This window comes from Narcine bancroftii, chromosome 2 (assembly GCF_036971445.1).
Source record: "Narcine bancroftii isolate sNarBan1 chromosome 2, sNarBan1.hap1, whole genome shotgun sequence".
Classification (NCBI taxonomy): domain Eukaryota; kingdom Metazoa; phylum Chordata; class Chondrichthyes; order Torpediniformes; family Narcinidae; genus Narcine; species Narcine bancroftii.
In genome coordinates, this window is record NC_091470.1 from 151782976 (window position 1) to 151808704 (window position 25729).

Sequence of the window (25729 nt, forward strand, 5' to 3'; positions counted from 1 at the left end):
ATTAACCTTCAATGTTCCAGTTTTTGCCCTTTGCTAAGATATAGCAAGGTTTTTAAGATGTGCTTTTAAATGAATGGTTTCGGCCTTCATTTGAAGTGCATTGGCCATCCTTTTATGCTTTTTTTCCCATTCACATTCCCACCAGTCAGCCTGTTTAAGGTTGCTAGGGGCAGGAGCCCAAGTTAAAGATTAAAGATAAAGCACCTTGAGGAAAGAAGGACACAGAACTGCTGTTGGGGCGTGACATCTTGTTAGCCGTTACACTTTGGAGTAAATAGTGCAAGTGAAGGTGACGCAGTCCTACAGAGGTGTATCAGGACTTGCCGCACACGTAGGATGCACACTAATCCCATCACACTGAGTGGCCTGCATTCCAGATGGAGGAAAGCACTGGAAGTAATGAGACGATTACCCATGGAAACAATGACAGAGAGAGAGACAACACAAAAGTCAGACATTTAGCCACATCTCTTCCAGTGCAGGATCAACCAGAAGTATATTTACATCAATGGCCACAGGAAAGTCCATGATCATGGATAGACAACACTGGGGACTGAGAGATGCTGCCGAGGGGAAAATAGAGCCATGCATGCTCAAGGTATGAAAATAAGATGGCCAGTCTGTGCTGGGATGTTTGGGGAAAAATCTCAACATGATCCTGATATACAATCTCTTATGGAAAAAGCAACATGTGCCCAAGAGAGCAGCCAGTTGACAGTTTAACAGTTGGCTGACTCTCTTTATCTTGGCCTACTGACACAGGCAGGGTTACTAACAATACAGGATTGCTTGCGAGCCTCCATCTCTGGGGACTGGTCTGAATAAGCCAGGGAGACAATAATTAAAAAAGAATGGATTTCCTTTTCATTTTCCTTGATATGTTTTCTTATTAGTTTAATTGCAAAGAGGATAACGGCTTTCTGACGAGGAGAACAATTGAGTTTGGTTCATACTTTGAGGGACAATCTGCAAATGAAACTTCGTGAGAGGTGTGCAAGGAGACTGTGAAGATGGAAAAGGGGGAGATGAGGGGCTGCATAGGGAAATTTCAGGAAAGGGGGGAGGGAGAGCAGAGTAACAGAAAGGAGGGAAAAGTCCATGGAGGGAAAGGGAAGACCATTAATGGGAAATGATATCCAGAGAAGAGAAGATGAGGCCCCGAACAATAATAAAAAGAAACTGGACAGAAACTATTTGATAACCAATCCATTCGAGTGCCAAGAGTCAAAAAGCTGTCCAGAGAACGAGAAAGTTAATGAGTATCAAACAATATATATTCAGAAATAAATTTAACAAACTAACATGAGGAGATTTTTCTTTGTTTTTTTAATTTACAGCAGAAAGGATTATAAAGCATTCAAAAACATCTTACATAATTTTGAAGGGGAATTTAAAGTGTTTGCATGACTCTGGCATCTGGGCTATCCCTTGTAAAGATTCTAAACAACCCAGTGACACACTCACATGCAGACATACAAAAATAGGAAAAATTGAAACAAAAAGTAAAATTTAAAAAATGTTAAAAACAAGAGTGAAGAGGGAGAACGAGTAAAAGAGAAGGGTCAAGAAAAGAGACAAAAAAAAGAAAGGAGAATCTACACTAGTATCACATGCAATCGTGAGCAACCCCAGGAGTATCTGTCGTAGCTTACATCTCTGGGCTGTTGCAGTGTGCAACAAAGCTTTGCATTTTCTAGAATTTTCTTTTTATAATTTTTTTTGTGCAATGTTGTGACCTGTTTTTCTAATCTCAGATGAACAGATGAAGTGGACATTCTCTCCATTACTGTCAAGTTTGTTTTTTTGTAATTTTTTTTGAAATTTCTGGGGTTTTTTTTGTGCGTTGTGTGTGTGTGTGTGTGTGTGTGTGTGTGTGTGTGTGTGTGCGTGCGTGCGTGCGTGTGCGTGTGTGTGCATGTGTACGTGTGTGTGTCTATGTGTCTATCTTCTTTCCACTGTATTTATCACACAGTATTTAACATAAAAATGCCTGTTAATCTTTCTTTTCAAAGAGTGATTTATGGTATAATGCTATATATATATATTATATCCTTACAGTAACCTGCTCAGCAAAGATTATAACTTAATGTTGTGTCTTTTCATTTAGCAATACAGCATTCACATTACTTGGCACCCATTGGCAAAGGAGATAAGTCTTGGTAGCCAAACAGAAAAGAAATATGTAAACATAAACTTTTCAGTTATATCATTTTGCTGTCTGTTTTCTAATTCTAAGTACAGTAGTTTTTTTTGTAGTAATCATGCTTTAGCAAAAATGTCCTTCTAAAGAACATTTAAAATAAGGAATTCTTACAGTGATTTTTTTTTTCATTTTACAGGTCATTTGCTTCTAATACTTCCTTTTCTCATTACTGTCATGCACATATCTCCGTTGTTTTTTTCCCATCATTTTAAGTATATATACATTATTTACAAACAGTATATCCACATTGCTAGCTCATTCAGATAAAACTATACAAATTCCCATTCTGCCATCACCAATCTCATAACCACTCACAGTAAAATAATTCATTGTTGGCATCCATGTTTTTTTTTTCTCCATTGTTTGCATTCATTTCCCTATCATGTTCTTCTATATATACAGAGTCCACCCAGGTTACTGACAGTAGCCAAGAATATGGACATTACTGGCCAGCAGGATCCATCATACAAGACCTTATTGTCTTGTAATGATGTCAAGGCAATGAATGTGACCCCACAAAAAAAAAATCATCCTAATTTTGAAAGGCTAAAAAGCTTTAATGCTTTTTGAAATAAAGAAAGAACAAAAGAAATAAATTAAATAATTATAGCTTTAAATAAACTATTTATATATTATATATATATTAAAAAAAAGTACAGACTAAATAAAAAGTTATAAAGTAAGGCAAATTAAAGTGCTGGACGTGACAGGACACTAGCTCGGTGACAGTGACTGTTGAGGAAGAAAGGTTTTGGGAGTTATTGGAAAAGGTTAATACCCAGCTTATGTGGAACTTCCTGCTCCCACACTGCTCCCCACCCCACTAAACCCAACCTCCTCCATTTGTCTTAATACTGTGGTCAGGTCGAAAAAGGCAAGACAGCATTTCAACCTCAAACACATGCAGAGGGGTACCCTCACCTGCTGTCCTCAACACACATAGACTCCACATGCCTTCTCAGCTTCTATTCATGACAAAGAGCATGTAATCATTATTCTGTCATGGGCTGGATATGCAGCACATCTTTCGTACATTGGAAACTTGATGGTGATCAATTGAATAGCATTTTTTTTTGCATTACAATGCTTTATAACAATTTGCAACAAGCAAAGCAACATAAGAAAGACTGCAAAGGCCTCTTCAATGGTGCCTCACGTGGTTTAATGTATCCTTTAAGGGTCACGGGATATGGCGGGAGCCAAGTGGAAGGACAAAGCCATTTGTTGTCCAGGTTTGATTGTTCATCACTTTGAAATACATTTTATGTGGGGAACAGTCCCCTATTAACAACCATACTTTGAACTGCTAGCAATAATACTTGCCAACCAAGAAATTGCCCCCTACTTGAAAAACAGATGTAATGCTTTTTGAAAGAAAGAAATGATACTCTCAAGTATCATTTTGTTTTGGATAGCTCGGGTAATTCTGGTAGCATTCTGCTAAGCCAACTTGAAGTAATATAAAGCTAAGATAAAAGGAATAAAATTGTAGTTTTCTCAATGTAGACCATGCTCATTGAGCATTTCTATTTTACTTGACCACAGCTAAGGGTACTGAGTTCATGGAGGGCAGCTGAGTTTCTGTCTGTATCTCAGTACAAACCTAATCCAAGTTTCCTGCCCCTTTAAAACAGCAAAATAGACGGTCCAATAGAAGACAATGCTTTCCTTCAACTTCCTCAACTGGCATACAACCCAGTTCTGGAAAATAAGGCTGTGTTACCTTTAACACTGTCAGCCTTGGGAGGCCTTATCAGTTTATAAATTAGAGCCAGCTTCAGACTTTCAGTACTAGCTCCTTAACACCTGGGAAAATTGGAATCTGCTCTCTCTCTCTGTCATTGGCCTTGGCCTAATGAAGACCTAGACCAACTGCTGACTGTTGCCGAAAGGATATGCCCCTCATAATTGATTTTCAAATCAGTACAGGGTCGATAATTGGCCAGCATGGAGAAACAGGAACTTATCAGTCTGTTTGCACTGAAAGGCCTGTGCTCCTCTCAAGATGCTGGCTGGGGAAGGGATAATAACTCCTTGTCCTTTGGCCTGTAAAACAAATGCTTTGATAAAGCACCTTCAGGATGTCCGAGATGCTTTACAAACCCATGAACTACTTTTTCAGCATTTCCATATTGTGGGAAATCCAGCAACCAATTTAAGATGTTGTTTACAGAGGTGTTAGTTTAGAGTTACATTTTGTTTGGAATATTAGCAGCCCTGGGGCTTGAACTGGAGGCAGTGATGCCCATCAGGAGACAAGGAGGAGGGGCATAAATGGCAATAAAGAAAGCAGTTGAAGGGTGATTTTATAGATATGCCAGGGCCTCATGTCAGATTTGGGTGTCTATTTCAAGGTGACCCAAAAAGCATTTTAAAATCTCACATTTAAAAAAAAACTCTGTAACAATAATTTGTACACACAGTCACTCTATCATTTGTTAAACTTACTTCAATGACCCATTCATATCAATGTAGCACCTGATGGGGTCATGAACACTTGGCTGGCTCAATATGTTGCATGCTGTTGTGTAGTGTGGGTTACTCCTCTAAACATCATCAATACATCTTGCATTGATTGAGATGATTGCACATAATACTCAAACTGATAAGTGACCTTGTCTCTGTGGAGTCTGAAGGCAAAGAAATAAAATGCTCTCTGACTGTGAAACTTGGTGTCTCTTTGAGGTCTTCAGTCCTGGTTCTGCTCTGGGAACTGCAGCAGATTTTCAAACATCACTATGCTTAAGTCGACTTGGATTTGGGTTTTGTGATGGTCCTTCCTTGTGAGCATGGGATTAAGAGATAAACCAGTTGGCTTCACTGCTCTCATGATCCAGTGAACCCAGCTGGAAAAATGTGCATCTTAGCTGCGATGTCCCCAGCAGGCAAACAGCAGCTTGCCAAGTTCCACCCTCCGAGTTTACACATGAATGATGGATCTGAAGCCAGAGGAAGCAAAAACAGCCAATATATTCTGGAAGGAGTTCTTTGAGTAGTGAATGTCACCCTCGGAGCACAATCTTGACTGTTCCCCTTTCCCCCTTTAGATTAGCGAAGAGAATGCCTATACGTTAGAACAGTGTTTTAATTGGTAGTTAATCATCTTTCTTTGCAGTGCATACCTATCTGTCTGACTCTGATGCAAAGCAAACAACAGATTTGCTAAATGGGACATACTCAGGCACCATGATTCAGCCCATCTTGCTATCTGATGCATCTCCAAAACAGCAAGGCTCCAGAATTCAGATTCAGAAGCAGTTAAACCTTTGAATTCCTTCACAGTTTAGAACAATGTTTAGGCTGTTTTGTAACTAAGACATTCAGTGGTTTCAATGAAAAACACCACACACACACACACCCCAAACATCCACAAAGTTCCACTAACGTACAGAAAAAAAATTAACTATTGCTTCAAGCTACTCGCAGTGTTTGGCCCCAAGAAGCCACTGCTGGTCATTTTAAAGACCACAATACTTCTGGCATGGTGGGTTCTCATCAGAAAAGGAGAGAAATGGTAAGGGAAATATACTAGACTTTAGGCACTTTGACCCAATTAACCAAATGAACAAATAACATGTCGCCACTAGCTACTTAAATAATTTGGCAAATTGCACCTCACCTGCGTCAAACATCTGAAAGCAGCTTCATCTCCACTTCTTCCTCCTCACTCCTGCCTAGAAAGTATTTTCTATCCATGTTTAGTCCAACATCAAGGGAAAAAGTCCCAAGCCTCGTACTGGACCAGTCCCTATCACCGCAGTGCGGCCATGATCACACCTATGAGAATAACATGCAAAACCTGTAACTCCCTGGCTCAGGGTCCACATAAGCTGTGCATCTCCTTGCCTTTCAGTCTAACACTCCCCTCAGTGCACTGACCTGCATTTCTTCATTCTTTCATATCTCTACATACATTTACTTAATCCTGACAAAAAGCCCCTTTTTTTTGTTGCAAACCTTGACACAAGTTTACAGTACTACGCACCAGGCTGGTAAAGAGGTTATTTCATTCTACAAGTTAGTTTTCAAGTTCTTAAAACAATAAATTGCAAGTTCTATGGCGCCTTGTTCATTTTCTTTAAAAAAAGTTCCATAAAAGTGCCGATGTGGTCGAGAGAAAAAAAGTTTCTAGAGCCTTGTTGCGATGAGAGTGTTGCTAATCTTCCCAAATCTCTAGTGATCTTTTGTAAATGTCTCTGATATAAACATAAAGAAAACAGTCAGGAAGCAATGTTACATTGCTATGGGGTACTTCTGTAAATCTTCAGGTTCCTTGGCCTTTCTCAATTCTTTCACTCTGAAGGAAGAGAAGGGGGGGGGGGGAAAAAAGAGTAAAATTATGTTACAGATATTAGAACCAATTTTTAAATCAAGGACACATTAAGAAGGAGTAGGCAATAACATGGGTGGTTTAAAAGTAACAATGAATCTATTTTTAAAAATATTTTTCTTTTCTTGTGCGGTAATTTAATTTATATTTATTATTTCGTCTATTTTACATACCTTTGTAGCTGAAGTGAACGAGAAGGATATCAATGCATTTGTATACTGTACTTGTGTATATGACAATACATTTTCATCATCAAGATCATAGTTGGAAAAGGCTACAGTCGTAGAATGAACCAGCACAAAAAGAGGCCACTCAAAGCTTTTTGTTTACAACAATTCTCTTTAAAATAAAAATTCAAATTGCACGATAAACTTTGTCACAGCATGGCCTGAGGCAATCAGGTATACCTGTATTCCTGTCTCAAATCCCTAGGTTAGTACAATTAATTCTGCACCAAAGCTATGCAGCAGGATTGGAAGTTGATCTTCCAATCCATAAGGAATAAGTACAATTTCCGTAAAGAACACGTGCAAATTCCATCATGACTGAGAGTTTGACCATTGAGAAAATGGAAATAAAAGTGACCATGAAGGAATTGAATTGTAAAAATAAACCTAGTGGTTGTCAGTGAAGTAAAACTAGCCCATATGTGACAGCATTCCCATTTCAACACAGGCAAAGTTTAAATGCCTTCTGAAGTCATGACTGCTATTTCAGAACATCGCTGCAGTAGCTCAAAGCAATCTAGGCATTCTATCTCAAGGAATCCAAGTATGGATAACAAATGCCGGTCTTACCAGCAACATCCACTTCACAAGATTGAAACCCATGGCTTTCTGGAAGTGGATCCTCAGCTTATCAGAGCTGATTTTGATTGCTTGATATGTGACTCTGAATGGCTTGATGATTGATTCTAGAAATCAGCATGGATTTAAGCCTTCAAGCCAATGCGAGGAATGCTCTAAAATAATCATTCTTGAAATGATAAACCTCTCTGAGTGCTGTGTGATGGAGAAACTTTGCAGCGAGTAATGGTGGGATGTACTCTCCGGGAGACCGATAATTCTTCATCTCTTGAATTCTCTGGCTCTTCCACCTCTGCAGGATAGAGTTGAAGGGTGGTACTGGAGGCGGGTTTTTGCTGTGAGTAGACACAATGTCTAGTGTGTTGTGGGAAGGATGGTAAGATAGTAAAAAGAATATTTGGCAAACTATGATTTTACACCATCACTTTTCTAGAACCCATGTAGTCTTCATTCCAAATTCTTCCAAATATTCCTTTCCATTCCTGAACTGCAAATATAGGGACCTACATTTGACTTCACCGTCTTCCCATCCCTCACATATGACTATTGTTTACGTGTAAGGGGTGGGCAAGGGGCTAAGTGGTCCTCCGGCAATGGGTGCCAGCATATATGCATCCTGAGGAGCACTTTCTCACACTGCAGGGAGAGGGGTGGCACTGATAAGGCCAAGTGGTCCACCCAGCCCTGTCCTGAGTAGAGCTCAGGTAACCTCTGCATGCACTGGATTGATTCTGATGCTTTTTCATTCTAATGTTTGCCAATGGAGCTGAGGTGAGAAATAGGTGGTGGACATTGGATGGGCTGAACATTGGATTTCCTCCTCCAGTTAGCTGAACTCACATCGAGTCCACAGTGGGAGAATGAGCCCTCGAGGTTATAGAAAATAAAGACAAACTTCTGAGAAACTACTGTGGACAACAACTCCAGAAGAAAAGCAGACAGCCCATAATTAAATCATTAAAAAATTCAAAACATATCAGGGACAGGATAAAGAGAATTGATTGACAAATGGTGCACCATCTAATCCTCTAATTGAAAGGTGGTTTGCTTTCTGCATGGTTGTGGGAAGGCATTCAGCATGACACATTTGTAAGCCAATTGAGCAATGGCTGGGATGGGTGGGATTGATTTAAACATTTTTTTGGACCTTCACAATTTCTATCAGCCCTGCAACCCTCATTCCAAATGGACTTAGTCTTGGCAAAGTCCCCCATCACCTTTCCTCAACTCTCTCTCTCTCTCCTTTCACAGATCCAAAAATCAACTCTCACCTTTCCTTTTATCATATCCAATTAACACCTTTTGTTGGTCTGGACTCCTCCCCCAGCCAGTACTGTCTTTATTCTGAGCATTCCTGTTCATTACTTATTCCTTGAAGAAGGGTTCAGGCCCAAAACATCGGCGATGTATCCTTATTTCCTCTGGACGCCGCAAGACCGGTTGAGCTCCCTCCAGCATTTCTGTGTGTTTTACTACAATCCAAGAGTCTCCAGACTTTCGTGTTTCACTCAGGTCACAGATTTTTTCTTTGGTTTGGCTTCGCGGACGAAGATTTATGGAGGGGGTAAAAAGTCCACGTCAGCTGCAGGCTCGTTTGCGGCTGACAAGTCCGATGCGGGACAGGCAGACACGATTGCAGCGGTTGCAGGTCACAGATACTACACGGAGTCTGATGAACCTCTTATTTATGTAGAAATACTCCCTCCAGCATGAAACGCAGAGGGGGATAAATTGAATTGTCCTCAAAAAACATGCAGTGATCTTCTGCACCCTGGGCTTGGAACTTGTGTTAATTGATCATGATTTTTGTAAGCGGCACAGAGCATGTGACCCTTTTTGCTGGTGCGCTGCAGTAGCAAGGGACCCAATTTTGTGAGTGGATAATACCAATTAAAGCACAGACATTCAAGAGACTGCAGATACTGGAATCTGGTGCAACAAACAATCAGCTGGAGTAACTCAATAGATTGAGCGCATTAGTAGGAGAAAAAGAACTGTCAATGTTTTGGGGCAGAACATTCACCAAGACTGAAAATGCAGATGTTAAATGAGTGGGAGGAAACTGGAGGACCTGGAGGGGAACATACAAACCCCTTACACAGACAGTACTGGCTTCGAACTCTGGTCACTGGCACTGTAATAGCTTTGTCCTATTATAATGAGGACAGGATGGGAGGGGTAGGACAGGGGCCAGTAGGGATTGGTGGTCCAGGGTGGAGGGTGGACAGAAGGGGAGGCAGAGGATATTGATTGGCAGGTGCAAGATAAAAGAAGAGAGAAGCAAGAGGTAAAAATAGATCAGGTGGAGGTGCATGTCACATAGGACGATGCTGGAGATGAATAGAACAGGGTAATAAGTGAAGTCAAAGGCTACGAGAGCCAAACCAATTAAAGTAAGTCATCACTTAAAGTTACCTTAGTGTATTGAGGCTGGAGCACATGCTGATTCATGTCCTGGAATTGAAGCTGATCTGGGAGGTACTCTAGAGTCACATGTCATAAAAGTCAACGGACTCTAGGTTTTTCCTACATTCTACTGAAGGTCTTGGTGCTCGAGGTAGGAATTTCCTGTTTCTGGGGATATTGCAGTGAGGGGTGGGGAGAGGGAGTGGGTGGTCCTCCAGCTTCACACAGAAGGCAACAGGAATAGATGCAGTGTCATTATAAATTCAATGACTTCCTGTCAGTGATCAGAGCTATGAATGCATTTACAAATAACACCAACAGCAGCAATGATGAGGGTGAGGGGCACTGAGAAGTCATTAACCCATCAACAACCTTCTACAAGGGAAACTGGGCTGATATTTATCAGCTGTACACACTCTCCCTCATAACCACATCTCACATCTTGTACACACTGCAGGTTGTCAAACTCTCCAAATCCTCCTACTGCGAAGAGGACCTCAGCCAGCTAGATTCAACATTCCAGCATTTACGTTAAGAGGTGGCAGCTATGACTTTACTTCAAACACCTCTGGCTCTCAGACTCTCTTTTCCTTGGATTCTCATTATTTATCTCCCAAATAAAATGTTCTCCACTATGGTCTCATCATTTATTTTATGATGAACTTGTTAAGCAGCTGAGAAACATTCCATTATGTTGAAACCACTATATAAATCAGTGTTTTGTTGAATGATCTTCATGTTGGCTTTAACCAGAGAGGTTGTGGTATGCATGTATTCTGTACCACAAAGTGCAACAACCAGAATTTTTAAAAAATGGCGGCGCTGTCAGAGTTGCTATAATGGCAGCACTGCCACTGGTGCGGACCTGCGGGGAGAACAGAGACACAGCGCTCCCGCGGGTCCATCTGCCCAGTCTGATGCTGTCAGCTCCGTACAGGAGCCGATGGTAGTTTTATTTAAAATCCCAGGATGGCAGCGCCTATGATCGACAGCAGCCATGAGGGTTACAGACTCCAGGAATGACGCTAACAAGGAGACCACCCCCCCATCCCCCGTCTGAGAAGAAGCAGAGGAAGACAACCCACGGGACGGTAACCATGGCGGCAGACTAGTGCTGCTGAAGGAACTACCTAGGCGGCAGGCTGCTCATGACTTGAGGCGAGGAACCCACAGAGGCTGTAGTCAAGGGACTTGCACCAGGTTGCAGACTGCTGGAGACTGACTCAGAACTGGCTGATGGGCACTAGGTATTGGAACCAAGATGTTAGAGGGCGCTGAAGGGTTCCTAATCGTTTTGGAGGTTTGGATCTGGAGCTCAGGATGCTGATGGTTTGGACTGGACACTGTGTAGCTGTGGAAACTGACTATAAGAGGCGCTTCAGGCAATTTTTGCGAATGACAAATCTGTCTGCCTTATAGCAGCTGAAAGCAATTTCGTGTAATATGACAATGTTTTTAATTACATGACAATAAATTGAATCTTGAAAAGTAATCATTAGAAAATTCAGCCAACAGATGTTTGATGTATTATTTGTTCTCCCAGAGGGTGAGGATTTAACCCACTGTCCTTGGGTTTGTCTTCCTTCTCTAGCATCCTGCACCACCAGAGAGATAGAACAAGTTCATTGTTGGCTGGGCTTTATTACAGTGCCAACATAGCATTAGTTTCCCTGTTTACGCCAATGAGTATCAATAGGAGCATGCAGAAGTAGGGTGTTCAGCTTCTTTAGCTGATTCTCCCAATCAGTGAGATCAAAGATGATCTACACCACAACTACATGCACCTGATTTGATTTCTCTTAATCCATGGAGTCATAGAATCCTTAGGAAGCTGACAATCTCAGTTCAACCCCTCCTTTAGAGCACATCATCCATGGCTTTGTAACACTCCCACTGGGATATATTGGGAATTTCAATCCATATTACATGCTAAATTTTATTATCAGGACTTGAAACACAACTTTATGATTCAAAAGTAAGATGACTCATCACTGTGTCATGGCTGGTACACAAGATCTAAGGGCAGGAGGCAAAAATACTCCTTACAAAGTAGAACAGTTCAGCAAATTTCCAAATACTCTGTGAGCAAGCTATCTTCTAATTGAAGAGGATTAAAAGGAATTTACTACATTAACCATGTCAAATAGAAGTTCTTAACAGGTTTTCCTTTAATTATCTTATTTTCTGTGGAGAAAAATCATTGTTCGAGAAGCTATGTGCATAATTTCAATGGAAATGGTCACAAGTGGGCAGTTCAGTTACTTGTTGCCATTTCTCTTTTAAAATGTGCTTTCAGATCAGATCCGATTCATTCCCAATTTGCTGCTTGGTTTGTTTCTCATCATTCTTTAAATTCTGGGCATTGAAATCAAAACTCGTAAAAACATCTCCAACATTCAATACTCCTAACCCTTTCTCTTTCCTCAATCTTCCCTCTCTAATTAACAGGCCCGTATAATTCATAATCCCTCATTCAACCACTCTCACTTGTTCCCACAAAGTGTGGAGGTGCCTCAGATTTGTTGGGTTGGTTCATCACTCAGTTCTTCAACAAAAGAGCTGGTCGGACAAAGAGGTCACTGCTAATTGCAGCTAACAATCCAATCTAATTTTAGTTGCATGATGAAAGGACTAAAGCTGATGCAGCACAACAAGGCTATACTTTTCCTTTTTATTTGCTGTTGTAAGAATTTATACTGTGAGGGCTGACTAGGAAAAAATGTTTTTAAACATTCATTGCAAGTGTGATTTAAAGCTTCATGTTAATGCCAATTTGTTCCACGAACAGTTCTCATTGTCAGAACTTATGATATTCACTGTTTGTGCTTGAAATACATTCATAAAATGGATACTCATTCAGAAAATGTTAGACATCAATTCAACAAAATAACCTCCTCCCCATAACCATCTCTCTCTCACCCACCTATACTTGCACCTATGGACATGCTGACATTCTCCTAGACCAAATAAAATAAAAATGAATCAACTTGAGAATTTTATTCTTCTTATTCCTTATCTTTGCTGATTGGGGACAGGCATGGATTCTCACTGTTCTATGTGGCTATTCCTAATGCAGAACAATTAACAGATTCTACAATAGCAGGGACATCGTAGTGGACGCCAATCCTGTTCTTGCCCATTGTTTGCACATGTTAGCACAGTTAGCGTATCGGTTAGCAGAACGCTGTTACAGCACCAGCAACTGGGACCAGGGTTCGAATCCCGCGCAGTCCCGAGTTGTATGTTCTCCCCATGTATGCGTGGGCTTCTTCTAGGTACTCCCATTTTCTTCTACATTCAAAATATACTGGGAGTGCAGGTCAATTGGGTGTGTTTGGGCAGCCATAGGCTTATGAGCTGAAAGGGCCTGTTACTGCGCCGTATGCCTTAATTTAAATTTAAAATGACCATTCTATTTGCCACTGGGATGTTGGAAGCATAGTTAAACTGCATCACTAAAGGTAAACCAAAAGATTAAAGCTGGACAAGAGAAAGAGGCTGGAGGCAGTAAGGATAAATGCTTGCAATTTAATTATTTTTAAGTGAGGAGTCGATGATGAAGCTTTGTAGATGCAGTTCTGCCAGACTGTGAGATTGTTGATGCTTAAGTTGAGAACAGTTGAAAAGGCCAATACCTCAAAAGTTGGGAACTTGGACAAAGTACCAACGGGTGCAAGTCATGAAGGAATGATATTCTGGATTGATCAACACTTTCAAAAACAGAAGGAATTGGAATATTTCACTGTTGGTTACTGTGCACATGCAACATTGACTGCATTTGTTCTCAAATAAGGATAACAAAGGATTCAGAATTATTCAGAAAAATAGGTGGGAGGAATGCAAGTGTTACACCAAAGCAATAACAAACATGAATACAGCAGAATTGCCTTTTCTTACTACTTTCTTATGTTTACATCTGAAATTAAGATGCAGGTGTTAGAAAAATCTGTATTTGTTGGCTGATTACTTCAATAGCCACATAAAAGGATGCACTCTTCTACAAGGAATGTCGTCTTCAATATAAATAGCATGCAGCTCCCCTCTAGTACATACCTTTGTCACGTGTAATCAGGCTCTGTTTCTCTATCTCAGAGCAATTCCACAGGCCTAAATATGAAACATTATCTTAACAAGCGCATGACAGACAGCATTCTGCTCTGTAGACCGTAGGTTTTCAAACTAAGGCTCCCACATACAGGGATCTCCAACCGGGACAACAGGGTCTCTTTCTAGTCAGAGGATCTCTCTCAGTTTCTACATTTGTTAATTTAATTAATCACAAAATCAAAAATAAATCTTTTCTGAAACAAAAAAAAACTGTTCTGTTGGATGTCCGAAAACATAGGTCTGGGGTTGGGGTGAGGTTGGTTTGGAAGTGTGTCAATAGTTGTTCTCCGTCTGCCAATATTTGTATTGGAAAGCAGCCATTTTGGTCAGCAATGTCAGGAATGTTTCAGTGTTACAGGGAATCCCTACGCTTATCAAATATTGACACGGGGGTATCTCTGAAGAATATATCATTATTTTGATAAGGATCTTCGAGATGGCAACCAGATTTTGTGGGGGTGTTCCTGGGAACAAAACAGTGAGAAACTCCAGAGTAATGTTTGAAAACCGCTGGTCTGCACAACCAAGGCTCACTCTTGAACTGATTCAGTTCACAATATACATGTTACAAAAACAATATTTCTTACAATATAACTAGAAATGTATTTCTTTGTAGCATCAACCAAATAAGTACAAGCAGTGTGACAGAATGACAGTACAGTTTTGAGATGGAAAGTTGTAATAGATTATTACCTCCCTCCGCGTATGTAAGGGTTCAGCTCTAAGACTCCAGCAAATGTGGTTTTCTTTTCTCCCAGTGCGCTGTGGATAGCCATAGTAAAGTGTTTTAGAGGATCTGGTTGTTTTGGTATATATTTTTTCTGTGTCTGATGTCATATTGGGTACAGATATAGCCAGGGGACATTAACTGTGTGCTGGATAATCTGCCTTCTACTTTCTTTCTGAAATGCTCAATTTGTTTACCCGTGCTTAGAATCACAACAGGCAGACACTGGACTCAAAGAATTGACTCTTGGATGGCATTAGTTCCAGGTGACTGTAGCTGCTGCCTTGCAAGTCAGAATTGGAAGCAGAGCTGATTGGGATCAGTGTTATCCATTGCCAAGAAGGTCATCTGGTTTATATGAATAAACTACAGCGATTTACTATGCTGAGTCTGTGTGGGGTTTTCCTTTCCCAGTTTATTCTGCATTATGACATTATGCTGAAATTGAGCTAATTATACGGTGTTTGAATGATTCTTTCCCTCTCCAGTTTTAGCCAAGGAACAAATGCAATGATGGAGTACCTTTATCCAGATAGTGGAAGGACATTCGTAATGAGTTTGTTACCAGCTTACATGAGGCTAACAATATTTAAATAGGAATTGCTTGTTATTTAAATAAAATTAATCTGAAATTTGAAGATATCTGCATTTATTTCATTCATTTCATAACATCTGGGAGAGAAAGGGAACCAGTCAGGAAGAATAAAATTCAGGTTCCACACAGTCCTAAAAAATAATTCTTCGTTTTTACATCATCTAGAAATAATTAGATTTAAAGGTTTATTTTCTTGACTGAAGGATTTATTTTTGAGTGAGTTTTCTTTAGATTTCCATGCGAATGATATTGTGAAGGAATAAGTCACAGCACAGAAAGCAATGGTGAAGTGTGTTGAAGGTTAATGTGCTCAACTCCTGCTGCCCTTCAGTCTCAGAAACCCCTGCCCAATCATCTGAATCACCAGCACAAACCATCTTAACCAAGGTACAGTAATGATATTGAAGGGTGCTTTACATTTCTGTGTCAAGAGTCCTCTCGTAATCAATGCATGTGTCAGTTCAGCTCAGGTAAATCAAACCTACATTTTATGTGCAGTGAAATAAATTTAATCTGAATGCACCAATCACAGCAATTTCCAGGCCACAGGCAAATAAAGGACATGTTAATGGACTTGGCCCATTAATGGCTTCTTAGCAAATTCCATCTCAAAATTCAGCTTTGATTTGGAGGGCGATTCAAAGGTTCTTGATTTATAATACTGCAGTCCCAGCCTCTACATCAGTGGTTCTCAACCTTTTTTTCCCCCACTCACATATCATCTTAAATAATCCCTTGCTAACCACAGACCACCTATGGCATAGATGCTCAGTGGTTAGTTATAGGTGCTCTAAGGTTAATAAGGGATTACTTAGGGTGGTATGTGAGTGGGAAAAAAGGTTGTGAATCACTGCTCCACACACTAAGACAATCTTTCATTGATGGGGAGCCCAAACAATTATTTCACAAACAAAGTGTCCCTAATTCCAGATGTGAACTGCAATCTACATATCTCCATAACATCATTTAAGAACCCCAAAGATTTTCACCTTCATTTCTGGGCTCATTTTCATCCATTACAACTTTAAAGAAGCTGGCAGCCTGCCTTGTCTATTTACACCCTTACAGGTTCCAGTGTGGGGCTACTATCAGTGTTGTGAGAAATAGCACCATCAAATATCACCTGCAGCTTTAACTTCAGTGTTCTGATCAGATTTTCACTTTAAAGTGGCCAGAATCTGCAGATATTGTTGGGCTTTTCCACATGTGGTCTATTGATTCAAAGCCGGAATGGAAAGCATCTGGGTCCATGTGTAAACCCACAATAAATAAGTTCCAAGATTAAATAATTTCCTCCAGGTATTGTCAATGAACATCTTTCACTGGCTGACAAGCTGGTGACATATTGGCAACATAATGCATATTTCTCCAGTAACTAGTTTTCATTGATATCACTCGAGCCCCCCTTTTCTATTTTACTTTCAAAGTCAACTTCACTTTTTCATTCTGCTGACATGACGTTCTGTTCCACAGTTGCTGATAAATATATTTAAAAGGTGTAATTGAAATAGGCCTATTCCGCTATGGAAGTTTGTACAGCTGCTGAGTTAAAAACATTATCCTCATACAGTTCTTTATCCATAGAAGAAGGACAAGGCGATGTCACAGCGTGGAAGCACAGTTATTACATATTATTGTAATCAAGCAAAGGTTCAGAAGCAGTGTGGGGAAAGATCACAAAATGACCGGACAATGTCTATAAGTAAATGGAGAATAAAGCCTCCGAATATTGTATCATAATTAGATCATGTTTGCTGCTCGATTTTGTGATAAGATATTAAAATCTGGATGATTAAGGGACATTTTTAACACCCCACCGTTCATTATGGATGTTGGGAGATGCTGGGTGGATGTGTTGGAGCGAATGACAGGCAACAGACTCAATTGTAGAAAGAGATAAAGAAGTCATTATGATGGAGGATTTCAGTGGGAAAAATGGACCAAGCTCTTCCTCCATTAAATAAGCCTAAGTGACAAAATCTACTTCACTTATTGAGATACCTTGGCTTTTTCTTACTGAGAGAATCAATTAAGAGTGTGAACATATCTGTTTTTATAACCAGTATTGAACAATATGTGCTTCTTGTTTGCCAAATGCTCCCTTTGGGAATCAAGTAAAATATGTGATATTTGCAACATAATGTACTGCTGGGTTGGAAGATCCCAAGTTATGTCAAGCACATTGTGCTCTATAAATCAATGGCTCAACTTCGAGAGCTGGCTTCCTGTTGGAAGATTATTGAGATTTTGTTATCAATTTCTCTGAAAGATGACAAAATTTTGTCCAAAATTATGTTCTTGGGTAAATGTTGAAGCACCACTTGGTGTACTTAATCTTGAACCATTTTTCTGGTTTAATAGATCATCAACTGTCCATCCAGAGCTACACCTGAAACTTGGTTAATCTGCAGTTGGGACCAATGGCCCACATCCCTGGCTCTGATCAGCCAACAGATTAAATGGTTAGAAGGAAAAAAAAGGTCCAAAGGTTTAAGAATCTCCAAGGCACACAGCTTTGAGATAAATCATTTTTAGATCCCAAATAAATTTGAGCCTTAGCAGGTTCTTCAATAATTGAGTGCCAGCAGAAACTCCAGCATCCGATTGTGTGAAATTAGACTGAAAGCTGCAGAACATCAGATACCACTGCAATTCCCCAGAACCTCAGTTCCTCTGGTTAGCCATCTACATCTTAAATCTCATAGCTTTAAAGGCTTTAGGGAGGTGATTAGCGAGAATAATTTATTTCTAAAGCAAACTAACATTTCTCCAGCAACTTCAAACATCAGAGATCATAAGAAAATCTGAAGATGCTGTGATTGTTGTGCAATACACAAAAGTGCTGGAGAAACTCAGCAGGTCACACAGCATCTATAGGAGGCAAACATTGTGGGCCTGAGCACTTCGTCAAGGTATGACAAGGGAGGAGAGGAGGGAGGAAGAGTACAGGCTAATAGACAAGAGGTGATAGGAGGGTATAGTGAGAGGCTAGAAGAGAAAAAAAGGGAAAGGGGATAGCTCTCTGAATGAAAAGGGAAGGGAGGTGGGAGATAGAGGTATAGGGAAAGAGAGAGGTGTGGGGAAAGGGTTTAATAGAAACTGGAGAAATTGATGTTAATGCTATCTGGTAGGTGAGTATCTAGAGAGAATATTAGGTGTTCCTCTAATTTTCGGATAGCCTCCACTTGGCAGTGCATGAAATCATAAAGGTGTCTCCCTCCATTTTATTATCCTTCATATCTAGTTGAAAGCTCATGCACACAAGATCATGGCAGATGTTAATTGTCCCACTTCCTTAACTCTTTTCTATATTCCCATTATTTTTAACCTTCCAGTATTTTAACAGTTCTGATATGACTAAAGCCATCAAAGCAAGGATTCATGGTGTTCTACGTACAGGCATGTGTTGTTACTGAAACTTTGGCAATTAAATAAGAAGCCCATGGGACCTGACAAGCCTTGATATAGTTTCCAGGACTGACATTATGATAATATCACTATATTAAATGATCATCCTGAATAGTTAACCTTCCATCTGTTTTCCTAGAACTAACAGGTTTAATTGGTTGCTCAGACTTGTCTTAACTGAGAAGGGGACATGGAACAGTATCCTTATATTACCCCTAAAACACTGATGAACTTTCTTGATTTCCCCCCCCCAAGAATCCATGTGGAAGTGGCTGTTGTTGAATAAGAAGTATATAACAAAAATTTGAAGTGGTCCAAACCATGACATTTAGTTGAAATTTCAATCACCAGGGCACTTTGGGTTACCAGTATTTTGAAGAGTGGGTTCTGGATGATCACCATTAATGACTAATTAATTTCTGGTCAAACAAGGACCAGATGATTATGATGTTCTCAAATTCTCCTCATTTATATAATAGCATTCTTTCTGGAATCCCAGACATGCATTATTTGGTTTGGGCATTGGTCCTGTTTCCATGCTATAAAACTCTACATCTATTAAATATGATGGCTTGTAGTGACATTTTCAAGGAAGCCATTCAGGCAAGAAATTAGATTTTTCATAATAAAGAATGATTGAAATCTGTGGTTCATCAAAAAAGGATTGGGACAGTTGTGAAAAAAAATTAAGGTTTTCAAGACTGAATTTGATAGCTTTTATGTCATGAACATTGAGCAAAGATGGGTAAAGACATAAATGATACATGATCTAAATGATGGTGGAGCCACCTTGAGAGATGAATAACCTCCACTCAGGTCTGTGAGAGAAGGTCACCTTGAGCAGGCTGGCTTCTTCAACCTCACTGATTGATCCTCTGGGTTCAGGGGTCATTATGGTTTTAGTTTAAAAAGTCACCAGATATTCTGACAAGCAAATCTTCAGAACAGTTCAATTAAATGCTGAAATGCTCTGACAGAGTTTTTTTTTCTTTTCACTACTCTCCTCTAATACAGTATTAAGTGGAAGCTTGCATCTTGATCTCAAGGGTGTAAAATGCACAAAAACAGTCCTCTTGGGCAGAGGAAAAAAATTAAGATGAGCAAGCAAAGAACTGGTCTTTGATAGAAGGATATATTACCCTTTAAGAGCAAGATATCTTCACCTTAGTTGTGTCAGGCAGAGAAGCATCAAGCAAAGAAATGCCATCTGAAAACACAGCAAATTTGGAATGGAAAAATAATTATAGTTATTTGCAATAATTACAAATATAATATTTGTAAATTATAAATTATAATGTGCTAAGTTACTGATTAAAACTTGGAAGGGAAGAAATTGGTTGTGGGCAAGAACACAAAACGAGTCAGCAAAATGATATTGGTGTGGAGTAAAATCTGTCCTCAAATCACTATCTTCCACTTGTGTCTTCACAATAATTTCAATAATTGTCAAATTGTTACTGAGGTCAGCAGACACATTGTTCTAGTTCAATTGAAATGACAGATGCTTCATCCAAAATTGACCTTGAGCAACTGATTAAGTCAGTTTGTGGCAAATTGATCATCTGAAGAAACAATAACATTCTTGAGTGGTGCAGACTTTTAAAGGCTTGAAATCAATCTTTCCTTCATTAGCATATGCAAAATATGAATGCAATTTGTGTTTCTATGGATTCATTACTTTATCACAGCTATTTAATAATAATAATTGTTTGTAAATAGAGGCCCTTTAGGCCATCTTCTCTTTGCCAGCTCTTTATAGCAGGACTCAGGAACTTTCCTTCTTGCCCACTGTCTCCCAAAAGCCCTGCATCTTGCTCTGCCACAAACAGTCACCATTTCTTTTAATCTGAAATGGATCATCTATTTACTCAGGTTTGCTGATAAATTCAAGACCTTTTCTGACAATTCAGTCAACCCCAGGAGCCTGGAAATTCCACTGTGATTGAAACATTGCACCAACCATCAATGTATTCAGGGGAAAAAAAACTTTGTTTGCCATTTGATAACTGAGTTGAGGTGCTTAAGACAAGCAGTTTATTAGTTCTATTAAAATAGTCTCTTTCTTTGGCTTGGCTTCGCGGACGAAGATTTATGGAGGGGGTAAAAAGTCCACGTCAGCTGCAGGCTCGTTTGTGGCTGACAAGTCCGATGCGGGACAGGCAGACACGGTTGCAGCGGCACAGATAAATGACCCATTCAGGGTGTGGTAGAGTACCATGGACTATCAAGGAAAAAGAATAGATTTTATTGACCCTAGGCTGACTTCAGTTGGCAATTAATACTTTAGTGACTCCACATTAGTGTTTTAATGCACTAATATACAATTTGTCGATATTGAAATGATATTTTAAGCCTTTTATATTAAAAATAAAAGTGAAAATCTGGTAAAACGAAGTTTCTGCAAGCAGGTGCAACTGTACAGGATTTCCTTGCTGTTCAACAGCATAAGACTGGTGGTAGGTCTATCTTCCATGTGTGCTTTGCATATTCAGTCAACAATCTACGTCAGGAATGAAACTGCTGTATTATGATTAGTTGTTCCAATGTATAGTTGCCTATTACAGGATTGAAAACAGGCATGGGGCTCATCAGAAAAACACCTGGATCTAAGCATCTGCACATTAATTCCTAGCAGGAGACTCCGTCACATAAAGATCCATGGTGGGTGCAATTTTTCCCCCAAAATCTGAGCAACTGCTCATCATTGACTGTGACAGCCATAATTCATGAATATTAAAGTCATCTCCCTGAGTGAGATGGTATACAGCTTTCTACCACTGTGGTGGGCTTTCTGTTCCAAAGGGTCAATGACCTAATACTTAAAACTCTTCCATTTCTCATACTCTACAATGGGAAAGCCTTTATTTCTCATGAGTTTGTCTCTTCAACTACAACTAGCTAACTCCTACTGAACTGAATTATGAGATCCAACAACCCCTGGTGATCTGGAGACCTCCTGTGCTAAAGACACACGAGGGGATTAGCCTTCCATCATTCTTGTCTCCAAATGTTTGATTCCATTGAGTCAAATGTTAATGCCAAAGTGAATTCAGCTGGTGCCCAACATCCTTGGCACTGGCAATCAAAGACCTATTTTTTCTCAAGTGATGGGATTGGTAACTGGCACAGTTCTTAGATTAGGTTCTAATTTGTAAATTTCAATCAATTCATGAGCCTTCGACCTGGGCTATACATCTCAGCACATTCAGGTTTCAGATACTATTTGGAATGAGTTGCAGCATTCAGTGTGCTTAATGGCATTGTAAGTGTGTTCAGAATATAACCTATACAGGATATTGCCACACATTGGACACTGGCAACTCCTAGCCAATATGACCCAAGACTTTACAATAACTATTCTTCCCCACTCCCACTTAAAAATATTAGTGACAGTGTGGAGATGCAACAAGACTGAAAATCCACAACAGCTCAGCTCACACATGACATAATATGATCATATTATCACACACTATTGATTGCACATCACTAGAAATCATGTTATCCCATTCATATTTCTAAGCAGCATCATTTAATCATAACTTATGTGACCCCAATAAGACAATAAACTATTTTGATATGGTGTACTTTGAGCAATCTTTCAAACACTTGTTTAAAGCTGCAATCCATTATATAAAAGAAATATTGCATGCAAAAGTCTGCTGGGAAGTGTTCAGGTCAAAGCCCCTGCTGTATGATATGTGTAGAGTTCATGAACAAGGAGGGAAGTTGGGTTTAATCGAGAACTAAATTCAATTATTATGCGACCATGACATTTCTCATAGGTAGTGAGGGCCAAGAACAGGGTTGGGGCGGTCATCACTAGGGGGGATCATGATCTTGTGATCCTGACGTGAATTAGGTTTGGAGAGGAAAGAGGAGCTCAAACCAAGTGGATTTCAAAAGTCTGTAGGTTACGGGAAAGAGCATGGAGGGATCTCAGGGAAGGTAGGGTAAGAGATAGTGTGGCAAGTCTTAAAGAGATTAATTTTAAGCTACCACAAAAGTGCTGGAGAAGCTCAGCTGGTCATGCAGCATCCATTGGAAATAAAAGGTAATATTGCTCACCTTTAACTTCCTATGGAATGCTCCGTGACCCGCTGAGTTTCTCCTCCGCTTTTGTATATTGCACCCAGAGCCCAGCATCTGCAGATTTGCTTGTTTAATTTAATTTTAATCAAACGCTTGTTTTCAAGAAAAAAGAATTCTGAGCCCATCCCATGAGATTTACTAAAATTATCACTTGATTTCTACCAAATAGATAGAGGTACAAAAGGATTTTATGGGGGACTGATGGAGTTTGAAGAGAAATAACTGGAACATTTCAAGAAGCAATGATCAAGGCAAGAGAGAATGAGAGCAAAACAAAATAACACCTTGGTTAAAAACAACTGAATCGATGAACACTCAATGCGACAATGATGAACTATAGTATTTCAATAATATTGAGGGGGTCTCTTCTGTTGCACGCACAACAATCAAACTGATTCAGTCTGAACATACAGTTTAATCTGCCTGAGCTTCACAGGACAGCACTCAATGCTGGGTAAGTGGTTCTGAATGATTATAGGAAATATCAACAATTCAAGGAATGAGGACATTAATAACATGCGTGGGAAAAATCTTGTCTTGTTCTGTGGTTATATTGGTTAGTGGTGTCAAATTTTGTCTGAAATTCTCCTGTGCCTTGGACCATCTTGCATACTAAAGGTGCTATCTAACTGCATGTATTGAACTGCGTTATCACTAATCCTTTTAATGTGGTTAATAATGACACTGTTAAAGAGCAGTTAGATAATTTCTCTCCATGGGAGAGTGAATGGGTTATTCTCTGCATTATGGTCTTTCCTCTCACCTCTTCCTGCAAAGTGCGGAGGTGTCTCTGGTTGGCTCTTTGATCCTGCATTAAGCACCCACCAGGACCCTAATGTAAATCAATGAGCAGCTCCTGTTCAAAACCCTTAATGTGTGCAAGTAGGAAACTTAAGATGGAGGGTAAATAGAAGGATATGTTGGAGCAGGGGTTTGTGGTGTTGTTGAAGGTGGCAGACAAATTTTTTTGAAATCAAATTGCTGGTTAAAACCAATGCTTTTCTATAACAAAATGCAGCTTTAAAAAAACCCACTAACAATTCCGATTTTAGCCTGTAACATCAGCCAGTTGCATGCATGCAGTCATTCCAAACTGGGAAATTCATGGGTCTGCTATAGACAGAGGAGGTCCTCAGTGAGCTTGTTCATTGACAGTGTCCTTTTGCGGGCTGGCTCATAGGAGACAACACCAAAGTCTCAGGGAGCTTCAAAAAAAAGCTGGCAAACAATGTAAATAACATATTCATGGTAATCCATTAATCCAGGGCTCATGCTGTTACAGGCTGGGAGGGCGGCTCATGGTGAGGTTAAAAATCCTAACATCAGTAGTCAGGAATGAAGGGTGTGATAACAGGACAGTTTGCAAATATCACTGGTATATGACACAGTCAACACAGATTACTGAAAGGGAAATTATGTTTGACAAACCTACCGGAGTTTTTTGTTGGAGGATGGAAGTGGTGGAATAAATAAGGGAGAACCAGTAGAGGTAGCATGTTCGGATTTTCATAAATTTTTCAAAAGTCAAACCTAAAAGGGGGGTTAGTGTACAAAATTAAAGCACATGGTAATGTATTGAAAATTGGTTAACTGCCAGGAAAGAGAGTTGGAATAGGTGTTGTTATGCAGGCTGGCAATAACTAGGTGTGTCACTGGGATCAGAGCTGGGGGTTGAGCATATTTTCTTAAGATTATAAAAGCCATTTGGTGTATTAAGTCTATGCCAACTCTCAGTGCAATCTGATCAATCCCTTCCCTATCTATTTCTCTGTGACCTACTCTCGCACATGCCCATTGGAGCTACATTAAGGATAACTTACAGCAGCCTATTCAATGACTATCAGCACATTTTTGGGATATGGGAGGAAATCAGAGTTCTCGAGCAAAACCCAGGGACTCATTGGGAGAACATGCAAACTCCACAGAGACAGCGCTGGAGATCAGGTTGGAAACTGGTAGGCAGTTGTGTCACTGGACAAGGGAGCCAAATTAAATATTTCAAAATTGGTTAAGAATATGAGTTGTGACGAGGACGCAAAGAGGCTGTAAGGCAAATAGATTGTGCAAGAGGACAAAAGCGTAGCAGATGCAACGTGGTTATCTATTTAGTAGAAAAAAACAGAAAGGTAGGTGGCATTTTACTTAAATTGCGTTAAAGTGGGAAGCGTACAGAGACTTGGGTGTCCTTGCTCTCTGGTCAATGAATGGAAGTCTGGAGGTACAGCATGCATTTAAGAAGGATTCTGTCTTTCAAAGCAAGAGGATTTGAATGCAGGAGCTAGGATGTCCAGCTATAATTACACAGGGCCTTGGTGAGACCACACCTGGGATACAGTGTACTGCTTTGGTCTCCTCATCCAGCAAAATATATACTGATCACAGAGGAAAGAATCATTGACCGATTCCTGGAATGCAGGAGTGCCATATGAAGAGAGATTAGATTATGCTTGGAAAATGAGTTGGGATCTAATGGAAACATACAAAATTCTAGTGGTGGTGGATGTGGATTAAAGAATGAAGGGTCATGGTGTTGGCTTTCCAGGAAAGGGGTTTAGTAGTAAGAGTATGGTGAACCTAGAATTCACCAGGAAAACAAATGACATCGAAGAATAGGGAGAGAATGGGAATACAGTATTAAGATAGATGATTAGTATAACTGTCTTGAATGGTGGAGCAGGCTTGGTCTAAATGTAAACTTTTATTCCAATTTTTAAAAAAATGATTCTATCATTTTATAATTTCCTACTTGTTTTGGGAATGATTTGTTAATGTTAAAGTTAGAAGGAGCAATGGATTGCTTGATGCGGATTCTGGCGCCAGCTCTCCCTTCACCCGTAACCACTGACATCCAATAAAAATTAAACCCATGAAACTCCAGGAACATCACTAGATGCTTCTGAATTGAGAAGTTATTTAGAAAATGGATATTTATTCTTATCAGGAAAGAGAATACAATTTATTTATGAATGAGCTTTAGCACAATCAGGAATTTCAATGGATTATGACAGCGGAAGAAAAGTCTGCATTATTTTAAATTCATTGTTACCCTATCATAGCA

The 25729-nt window shown here is 39.8% G+C and overlaps 1 protein-coding gene across 6 annotated transcripts in view; it reads right to left on the bottom strand.

The window, feature by feature from the left end:
• The window catches only part of camta1a (calmodulin binding transcription activator 1a), a 1025873-nt gene that overhangs the window by 3929 nt on the left and 996215 nt on the right, over positions 1-25729 (bottom strand). For 4 of the 6 annotated variants that reach the window (XM_069918582.1, XM_069918581.1, XM_069918586.1 and 1 more), the window contains 2 exons: positions 14546-14614; positions 1341-6500 (listed from right to left, as the gene is read on the bottom strand). The exons of 1 other annotated variant lie outside the window; for it this stretch is intronic. In XM_069918582.1, coding sequence (XP_069774683.1) covers positions 6437-6500; positions 14546-14614 — 133 coding nt within the window. In that variant the 3' untranslated portion in view covers positions 1341-6436. Of the gene's footprint in view, positions 1-1340; positions 6501-14545; positions 14615-25729 lie in introns of those variants that run through there. One more of the 6 variants, XM_069918583.1, reaches the window with a different exon arrangement.